Below are 10,812 nucleotides of genomic sequence, written 5' to 3'. Positions count from 1 at the left end.
CTACCAATATAAGTTGATAGCGAAAATTACATACCAATATTCCATTCAAAATAAATTGAATATTACAACCGAGAGTATATTAATAGAGATTAAATACCCATGTTGGTCACTTTCTTTCGTTCAGTCGTAGATCGATATTGCCCGTAGTAGTTGGATGCAACGTACCTTAGACAATACTGATGGTGTGTGCGATCCCATAGGCTTTCATGTCGCTCAATTGTGACTAGTATTTCAATGCCCCAATCTGATATAATGAAGATATTAGGTTAGGGGCATACATGCCTCCTTAACCTAGAAAGAAAGAAATCTCAGTCATCAGCTGACTCCCCTGGTGTTATTGCAAACGCAATTGGAAGGATTCTTCCACCACCATCCTGTGCCACAGTTAGTAATAGCCGATGGGTATATCTACCATACATAAATGCACCGTCAATTTTTACCAATGGCTTACAGTACACAAATGCATCCCGACATTACTTAAAGCTCCAGAATAGATGTTTGAATACTTGGCATCCACAGAGCAATCGGTCGTTGTAGTATATAGGGACCGTTTCAAGGTCTGTTATGCAACCTGGGACATACCTCCCAGCATCTGACACAACTGCCAAACCTTACTATATGAAGCGTCCCACCCACTATACATCTTTTCCAGCGCCTTTTGCTTAGCCTTCGGTAAGAGGGCGTATACCTCAATTGGCTACGAGTACTGGCAATTATGTATGACACAGAAGTCCTAGGATCCGCCTTCAACATCGGTAATATTAAGGTAGCTATCATGCCTGAATCTATATTAGGATGATCTTGTGAAACACCTGTCAACGAAGCACGTTAAATAATGCAACATTAAGTAATAACATTATTATTCAAAACCTAAACACCCAGTGATACTGTACCGGTAACACAAGTATGTGGACCTTTGTATTTTTTTATCTCCCACGAGCCTGTCTTTTTCCTAAGAGAAGCCATGATTTTCCATGAACATGTACCGTCTCATACTGCACACTTGGCCTCGAACTTTTTGTATTTGGATTTAACCATGTTGTAGTTAACCCTGTGATTGATGCTATATTGTTTCAAAGCACTAAGAAAACAATCCTTACTGGAAAACTCCTTACTAACTTCCAAATTACTCGAATCGAATGACGAACTTGTACGATCACGAGTTCTATGTGGTAGCTCTAGAAACTCTAACGTATTATCTACCGATATGTCGACATTATACATATGGGCTGGAGGCGAGTACACCCTGAACCGTAGATCTTCTTCTTCTTCTTCTTCATCTGAACCCTCTTTAACGTCTTCAGGTTAGGATGAAACATGCTCCGGTTCAGAAAATAAAGTAACTTTTACACTATCGAGGCTGGGCTCTCGAGGTGGATCCATATCGGACTCATCATCCAACCCACCATGATCTACAACGTACGAGGTCTCCTTGCCAGTAGACGTCGTAGGGAGTATATCGTCCCGTCTTGTGAACGTTTTGTAACGTCCCCAATCAGATGTAGATTGCCAATAACTAGAAATTAATGTCATTCCCCAATATGTATTTCCAGCATCGAACATCGACCCACCAATGTGCATGTCTCATCCACTAACCGAGTATCCTACAGGAGTTGTGTTTTCCATACTGTCACCAAACACAGGTGCTTCTGTGTTCTACCTCCAACTAACGGAGTGTCAGCTAGGGATCGTGTATTCCTCTTGAACAATAGTTGATGTTGAAGTCGCAAATATTTAATTTGGCAATGAAAATTGAACATATATCTCAAGATAGGGTGATCCACTAGCGAGATGAGTCTGCACTATCACCTCAAAGCTACAAACACCTTTGATATCAAATGCATCATATGTCACGGATCAATCGAAGTACAAAATCAATACTTAATAGAAGAAACCCTACTTGGTGTCGTTCCGAAGATTTTGCGCCTAATTCTTTTATGAAATTTTGTAAAATCTATACTCTGGTTAAAAACCATTCGCGTTGTGCTCTCCGATAAAAAAACAACATCGTTCTTGGTGTCACGGACTTCACCATTATAGTAAATAACAGCACTAATACGTTCACTCATCTTTAATTTCTATTCTACTTAGCCTCTCTAATTTTTCTTGCTGTAACTTATGCAACCTGAGAATGATATTTGCCTCGTTTATAGCCTAAGGCCAAGCATGAACTACTGTAGAAAAAGAGTGTCCACGTGGGAGCTTTTTTCAGAAATTTTGCTGACACTGCATCCTGCTTGAAGCGTTTTTGACACTATTTGTTCAGAAACGTTTTCTCAAAATTATTTTTTAGGAACTATTGTAGAAAAAAGGCGTCCACGTGGGAGCTTTTTTCAGAAATTTTGCTGACAGTGCATCATTCTTGAAGCGTTTTTGACACTATTTGTTCAGAAACGTCTTCTCAAAATTATTCTTTCAAGAACTACTGTAGAAAAAGAGCGTCCACGCGGGAGCTTTTTTCTATAAATTTGCTAACAGTGCATCCTTCTTGAAGCGTTTTTGACACTATTTGTTCAAAAACGTCTTCTCAAAATCATTTTTTAGGGTCAAAATAGTCAATTTTGTTAAAAAATAAACACAATGTTATTTAAAAAAGACCAAACCCTAATTTAATTAATTTTAATCTTATACCCTAAACCCTAATTTAATTTATTTAAAACCCTAGAATCCTAGAATCCTAATTCAATTAATTTATTTAAACACCATAAACCCTAGTTTAATTTATTTAAAACCTTAATTTTATTTATTTAAACCTCTAAACCCTAATTTATTTAATTCATTTAAAAATCATAAACCCTAATTTAAATAATTTTTATACAATAATATTAAATCCTGATTTATTTTAAAAATCAACTAAAACTTTAAACTCTAACCTGTTTTAAAAAAAATAACCATTAAACCCTAACATATTTTAGTAAAACCCTAACCTTAAAAACTCTAAAAAATTTTAAGGACTAAACATGTAAATATCCTTAAATATAAAAATACGGAGCAAAGCGCGCCCTTGGGGAGTGCTTTGTGCCACGTCAACAAAACGCGTCCACGTAGGCACAATTTGTTGACATGGCACAAAGCGCTCCGAAGAATGCGCTTTACTAAATTTTTCCCCTTGAAATGCAGCTATATAGGCGCGTTTTATCAAAACTTATCCTTTTTCGTAAATAATTCTTTAATTAGTCCATTTCGGTAATTTTGTTTGCAAATGTTTTTTTTTTTACTTTTTAATTTTTTATTTTATTATTATTATTTTTTTCTATTTGAGGTTTGAAGTCAGCATCTCTTTCTCTTCAAAGTTTCAACCCATTGTGTTCTTCAGCTGAAGACTTGAAGCACAGCCAACCCATGTGATTTTTCTTTTTTAATTCCTTTTCATCTCTCATGCAATAAAGTTCTTCTGTGTAATAATTGTTATACACTATTTTTATGTACTAAATGGTAGTATTAGTTATTTAGTGCAATGAACTCAACTCCCCATTCTTCTTTCTACTTGCATTTCTTAGTTATTATAGTTCTTAATTTCCTTTATTTTCTGGTTTTTATTGGTGAACTTATGGTTGCGGGGCTAAATTTTGGTTTTTGATGGGTACTGATCGAAACAAAAAGTTGGGTTTTGTTTCTTTTTAATCATAATTCGACTCAGTTGTGATTTCCTAAAGTTTGATTTTCAGATAATGGGTTTGTGTTAATTTCTTTTTAATTTTATTAATTTTTACTACCATCGTTAACATGTGACTGATTTTGTATTAGAGTTTTTTTTTTAATTTTTAATATTGATGAGATTTTACTTGTCATCAAGATTCTTTCTTCGTTATCTCAATTTCCACGTTTCCTTTTGAACTTTTATTTTTTTTGAGTAAGATTGAATTTGATTGTTTTGTTTACTGTATAAAATTCAATCGGTGCTAACTCTCAGCCAAAAAGCAAATTACCGTTTCTTTGCTTACAGTCATCACGCTTTTTGGTTTACTCATTGTTCAAATTAGAATGCTTTCAGATTAAATCAAAGGAGTTGGTCATGTTTTAATCGCTTTGTTAGGTCCCTATCTTCATAAAACGGTTCATTCTAGTTCAATCTACTCATCATTAATCACATGTTGTTTTCTTCTTAGGTACTCTGAATTTCAAGGAATAGAGAATTGTGGGAACATTTAATTGTGAAATATGTTAGTTTTCCCCATGTTAGTTGTTTTCTTGTAGAATGTTTACGGATTCGAACCCAATAAGGTTTCTGTTTCGTTGCTTCATTAACAAACCTATTGGTCCATCATGGACTGAACTCTGAGATTCAAGTTCCTTCATATACTTGGAAAATAGATTGGACGCATCAAATTTGCATGCAATTACTTGATGGGTTTGGCAACATGATTGTCAGCTAGTTCAGTCTAATAAGCTCTGATGAGTGAAACTTATTTCAGTATAAATGATTTGGTTAAGATATCTTAATCAGAGATGCTGGTTGAAAATCCGTGGCAATAGTAGCTTAGTGCTTCCCTCGTTGATTGAGGGTGTCTTAGTTTCGTGGGGCCCTGGTGTAGATACAACTATTGTGCTTCTATGTCTGCAGTTAATTATTTTTTTCCCCTTTTACTGGCTCTTGTAAGTCTCTCATAATCTAAACTTGTTCTTACTAGTTTTGAAGGGATTTTTTTATTATACTTGCACTCTAATGGTTAATATCATTTCCCTTTTTCTGCTTATTTAAGTTCGGTGGGGCTAATCGTAACATCTATGAGTGAGTGTCAGATGTGGGTATCTGTCCCACATATACAATCATATATGTTCAATTTTTCTTTAAGTTCTTTTCGTGTATCTCTGTACCATTGTGTGAAAATGCATATAAAATGGGCTTTGGGGACGACTACTTCAAGAAAACTGAAAAGTCGAATCAACATAACTTAACATGGTATTATTAAACCGGGACTCTACTTTCTCTCTTATGTTGCCATCAAGAATAATGTTTTTCAGACTTCTGACTTCCAGTGGAAATGTTAGCTAATGACATTTTATTATGAACACTATTCCACTTCATTCGCTGTCCGTGGTCCTACTTTTTTTTGGAAAATTAATTGCTAGAAGTTGACTTTTGCTTTGCAGAACTGTAATGACCGATAATAGGGATAGTGACACTCTAATATTGGTTGATAATTCATTTGGAAGGCTTCCTGATCATCTCCTAATTGAAATTTTCATCAGACTGCCAGTTTCAGAGTGGGCTCAAATATCTTGTGTCAAAAAACAGTGGGCCAGCTTGTTTCTCGGAGAATGCTTGTGGCAAGCTGCTCTAATGAGGACATTTCCGTCAGCTAGCCAAGCTAAAAGGTGGCCTGGACCTATTCCTCAAGGTCTAAGCAAAAGGTTGAATAAATTTGCAGTGTGGTTTTTTGTGCTTATGCTTTTTCTGCTTTTCCCCTTCTTTCTATTCCTCCTGAACTAAGGTTAATCCTTCCTTGCATTACTCTGTATTTTCTGGTTTATAATGTGTTCAATGAAACTTAACTTCTCAGTATTTCTGGTTTTTACTTAACAAAGATTAGTATGTTGTCAAAACTTTTTAACTGAAACATCGCAGGCTTACTTCTTCTCAAGTTTATGTTTTGCAAATGATTTGAGGAGGTATAGAAAAGATAAAAGCAGTCTATCACTTGTCTAGTGAGATCCTGAAGAAAATATGTACTGAGCTGACTACAGTGTTGTTGTATTTGACTTCTTTTTAAGTATCTCAAGTATAAATTTTTTGGAGATGCTTTTAAATAATTTGGGTATCAAAAGGCGATGATTCCTTAGTAAAACATTCAAGGTTAATTTACTTGTTCTCCTATGATCTTCTGAACATCCCATGATTAGGTTTTGCAGTGCAATCCTATGTTGCTCCGACTCTTCATTTTACTTGAAGTGTCTGTATCTAACACCCATCTCCAGCACATATTAAGGAACCCTTCAAATACATGAAAAACTTAGAAAAACTCAATCATAGACATACATCCTTATCCAACATTCACACCCGATTTCTAAGTAACATAGTTCTTATCACATTATAGCTTATTGCTTACGTTATTTCAAAATTGTTTCGTTCTCATCATTGTTGTTAAGTTTAACTTTGATTATTGCCTAATCTTCAGGAGATTTGCAGCTTTATATGTTGGTAAACATATCTTTGCACTAGACGATGAGATAGATGAGATTTTAGGCCTCACATATTTATTTTTGAAAGAGCAGCTTGAACTTTCAAATATGCCACCTCCTTCCGGGATACTTCATGGAACCATAATCGGTACGACTTCCATCCTCTTCCAGTTTTGTGCTTACAACTTTTTTAAGTTTCATTAAATCAATGTTGAATTCTTTATGTCAAGGAGAAAGGCAATATAGATTTCCTTTTTATCATTCATATGCAACTTTGTTAAATTTCTACTTTCTGATATAAGAATGTTGCATCGTTCTATAAATGCCTCAATATTTTTGATTCTTTGTTCCATTTTAACTGTTAAGAAACAATTACTTATTACAAATGGCTGTATAATAATAATTTACCTGCTGTATTACTCGTTTCTTCTTTATTTCCATGATTAATCCCTTTAATTTTTGTGGTAAGAAATAGGTTGAACCATGTATTCATGATTAGGGGTGTAATTAAGCTGAGTCAAGCTAAAGCTGTAAGAAGCTCAAGCTCAATTTGAAATATCGGACTCAAAGCTCGATTGAGTTTCATTTTTAAAGTTTGAGCTCAATTCGAGATGAAAACTGAATTGCTTGAGCTACCTCCATTAAGCTCGTTTACCTAGTGAAAAATGGGCTCAATTTCCATGCTCAACTTCAAAATTGATTATTTATGCATAAACTCGAGCCAAGCACTAAGATACTTGAATCCGGCTTGTTCGATAGCTTGAGCTCGACTTGAGAATGACTGAGCTTGCGAGAATAGGTGTCTCATTTACATCCTCGTTCATGAAAGTTGCATATTGAGTATCTCTCCCTATTTTTGTTGGACTTGGGCACCAGTGTGGGTGTGGGTATGTGTTTGGCATGAATATACTCAAAATTTTAAAAGTTTTTCATGTATTTAGAGGATCCTTGGAGGATCATATCTCCATATCCATGTTTCAAAATGTATTGGACATCACTGTTAGACATGGTATTTCAAAAAAAAAAAAAAAAAAAAGAGAAGAGAGAGAGAGAGAGAGAGAGAGAGAGAGAGAGAGAGAGAGAGAGAGAGAGAGAGAGAGAGAGAGAGAGAGGATCTCTCCTGTGATGCAATTGTTTTTACCTTAAAATCAGATAAAGCATTTATGTTTCTGGTATCCAATAATCCTACTTTGAAACTGCAATTTGTGTATTTAGACTGCTATGATCTTTTTCATCTTTTCTTGTCATGTTTATGATTATAGTAATACAAATCTATTATTTCTGAAATGACAAAAAACTCTAGTCCATTACTAGTTCTCATTTTCCGTCTGTTTTAGCAGATTAATTTATCACTTGTGGTAAATCAAGAGATGTCGCCCATGAGCTTGCTTCGCAGATTTGGCTGGCTGTTCTTGACAATTTGGACGAAAACCAGCACACATTTCTTTTACTTAAGCGCCTTGCTCTTGAGGGGGACGTAAGCTGCCATTCCGCACCTTTTTGTGTTTATTGTATATAAGATAAGCATGTGCACACGCACGCACGCGTGCACACACACACGTCTGCATGTCACAACAAGAAGTCGCATTTTGAACAAGAAAGAGCAACCTATTCATAGCATCAAAATTGCATTTTTATAACTTCTGTATCATCCGTATAAGAACAAACCAAGATGGGGAATGAAAAGAGAAATCTGATGATGATATAGGGTCTGCTCTGCAGTTTGGGTTAAAACGATCTTTTGACAGTAACACACGTGTTTGAAATTTCATCCGCTTTACTTTGAAACTGACATGCCAGTGTGCTATTTTTTTTCTGATGCACACTATTCGTCTTACACAGGTTTTTCTTCCGTTCCCGTACTCTAGATCAATCAAAGTACAATGGAGGGTGTTCGAGAAGCTCTTCACAGATTTCCGCGACTGCTTCGATCCGGCAGATTACTATGATGTTCTGGCAATAGCGAAGAACAAGTTTCAACCGATTCCATCTGCATGGTTAGGATTCTAATTTTTCAAATGTATACCAAAAGTGCATAATCCATCCTCCTTAATTAGGGAACCAATGCTTTCATGTGAACATAGGTGTTTAGTTTTAGTCTTTGGCAATTTGTATATCCGTGTTGTATTCATGTATTTTGTCATGCCATAATTGTGTTTTAAGTTATTTTATATTTATAATAAATTTTTGATACATTAAAACGTTCTAATATTTGTGTTATTTTCTTGGCTATTTTTCGGGTAACTTGTATAAATATAATGACAAAAAAAAAATCAAAGGTAATGTTCTGTCAAATTTAATTACAAAGGTACACTGGTTTCTATAATAAGAAGGTAAATCGCCTATTCAACAAATTTATTATAAAAAAATTAGGTTACTCAATAGGCGACTTATTGCCATGTCAGCCAAGCGGTTGAGTAGTTGTTTTTATGCTTTTAACGGTGAAATTAGGATCCTAAAATCAGCCAGCCAAGGTTAAATTTAATAGTGTTGGCTCAATTAATGTCAGTGTTTCAGTGGTGGTTGAAGGATGGTCTATAAAATTAAATTTTAAAACCCTTATTCCTGTACACCCTTTAAAGTCTACCCTCTACCTTGCTTCAAAATATATAAATAGTTTTCAACCAAGTAGAAAAAGAAAAAAGGAAGATAGTTAATTTTTCGGGCCCACTACCCCACTCCACCTTATTTTGACAACCCTAATTTTATATTAATCATTTATTTAATTTTAAGAATATTAAATATGGTTAACTTTTAATAGAAGTTTTTATATTATATTAAGTATTGTCAATTTATATTAATTTATTACTATTTTTTTTGCAGGTTTTAGGTTTGAAAATGTACATCAAATCCTTTGTAGCAATCTATTATAATGAAGAAATTTGTAACATTAAAGTTGGCGTTGTTTTTCAATCAAGGCGTCTACATGTTTCAATACAATTGTTAAATTTGATGAGCTAACAGATCAATTAAAAAATCACAACTCGACACTTCTTAGACTAGTGTGTAGATTTAAAATGTTCTCCAATCCACCATTTGTAGCATACTTGAACTTTTGATGATGATGTCCAGACTAGAATATCAACCCATTTTTCAACTGAAAATGGTGCAATAGAGTAGTTGAGTGTATGATGCAAGCAAGGTTGCGGAGTAGGTGATATTCTGAGTTCATCCATGCATGTTGTTAATATTTCTCCAGTTATACGTGAACTATATGCGGTAGGGAACCCGTATGCAAAGTCATCATCTATGCCAATGGGAAGATGATTTTTCGTATGCGGGTTGGATCTTAACTCGAACGAAGCTTTAAAGGATCTATAACAATATGTTGCACCATCAACATTGTTGATTCCTATTAATTTTAATGTGGATGACGAGTACTACAAATTTTCAAATGAATAAGAAGACATTAATGAATTTGGTGATCTTTAGACTGAAGGTATTCACAACGTTAACAAGGAAGAAGAAGATGATGATGATTTTGATTTCGACAATTACGTTGATGGCAATAATGTTGCAAACTTGCCAGAAGCTGAAGGAGGTCTTATCATTCTTCGTCTCCACGAATCTCCATCACACATTTACAAATTTAACATAAATGAAATTAAGGCCTTGGAATTTTTAGAATACCTTGACATATTGTTGAGCTATATGATGAGTTTAGTTGCAAATTCCAAAGATCTATGTAGGGGCACAATTTCCATTGAAGGATGCAGCTATGGTAGCCATCAAGCACTATATTGCCAAAGCTTGAGTTGATTACAAAGTTGTGATATCTTTACCAATTTTATATGTTAGCGAGTGTTGGAAGTACAAGAATGGGTGTAATTGGAGAGTTAGTGTAACACCCTATACCTGACCCGGTCGCTTAGTCCAAGTTATGGAATGACATATTCGTTGCTAGAAAAACAATGTAACACTTCTAATTTGTCTCTGTCATCAAATTAGAGCTACAGGATATTACGACAACAAACAAGTTTGATTATACATATTCGCAATACAAAAAATTATTTAATCATCATAGATTAATAATTATTTATCATTCATAGCATACATACAAAAACGAGCCTTAAATTGAGCTTTCAGAACCCTAAAATAAAGTTAGAAACAAGTAGTGACTAATTTGAAACTAAACAGAAAAATATGGAAAAAAATAGCAAATAGGGGTCATACGGCCGTGTGGTACTACACTACATGCCCGTGTCCTCAAACTGTGTACAATTCAATGTTGTGAAAAAAATAGGGTTACATGACCGTCTCGCCAGGCTGTATAACAATCTATGACCATGTGGAACATCCTACACCTAAAATCAAACATAGCACATGACCGTGTCATACAATCGTGCAGAGCACATAGCCATGTGGTAGACCGTATGTGCCTAAATTCACCTTCAAACACAAGCCAATTCAGATACAAAAACTTAGGTTCGAGGCCATGCATTAATCAACACTAAACCTATTCAAAATGTGCCAAAACATGCCAAGATATACCATTTCACAATCAACCTATGTGCCTAATCAATATGCCTTCATTGGCACCACAATTCAAACATAAACATCAACCATTTAAACCTAAACAAATTAGCTTTCCATGCTTATACATTCACCAAATCAACATAAATCACCAAATACCAAAATCATTACTTGAATTTCATCAATTAACCTATCATGTATGCACCAATTCAACAA

General features: G+C 34.8%; 1 protein-coding gene across 7 annotated transcripts; it reads left to right on the top strand.

The window, feature by feature from the left end:
• Positions 1-3,157: 3,157 nt before the first annotated feature.
• LOC107929810 (uncharacterized) lies at positions 3,158-9,167 on the top strand. 7 transcript variants are annotated; one of them, XR_005928510.1, is made up of 6 exons: positions 3,248-3,344; positions 5,095-5,355; positions 6,120-6,271; positions 7,464-7,600; positions 7,966-8,120; positions 8,947-9,167. XR_005928510.1 is itself a non-coding variant. In XM_016861322.2 (5 exons), the coding sequence occupies exons 2-4, from the start codon at positions 5,102-5,104 to the stop codon at positions 7,466-7,468; spliced, it is 411 nt and encodes a 136-aa protein (XP_016716811.1). In that variant the 5' UTR covers positions 3,158-3,344; positions 5,095-5,101; the 3' UTR covers positions 7,469-7,600; positions 7,966-8,332. The 7 variants fall into 7 exon arrangements, 1 of the variants encoding a protein (XP_016716811.1); XR_005928511.1 differs by having other exon boundaries at positions 3,251-3,344; positions 5,194-5,355; XR_001692903.2 differs by lacking the exon at positions 8,947-9,167 and having other exon boundaries at positions 3,158-3,344; positions 5,194-5,355; positions 7,966-8,332.
• Positions 9,168-10,812: the final 1,645 nt, after the last annotated feature.

Source organism: Gossypium hirsutum, chromosome A06 (genome assembly GCF_007990345.1).
Source record: "Gossypium hirsutum isolate 1008001.06 chromosome A06, Gossypium_hirsutum_v2.1, whole genome shotgun sequence".
NCBI classification, from domain to species: Eukaryota; Viridiplantae; Streptophyta; class Magnoliopsida; order Malvales; family Malvaceae; genus Gossypium; species Gossypium hirsutum.
This window is presented reverse-complemented; position numbering and strand designations above follow the sequence as displayed.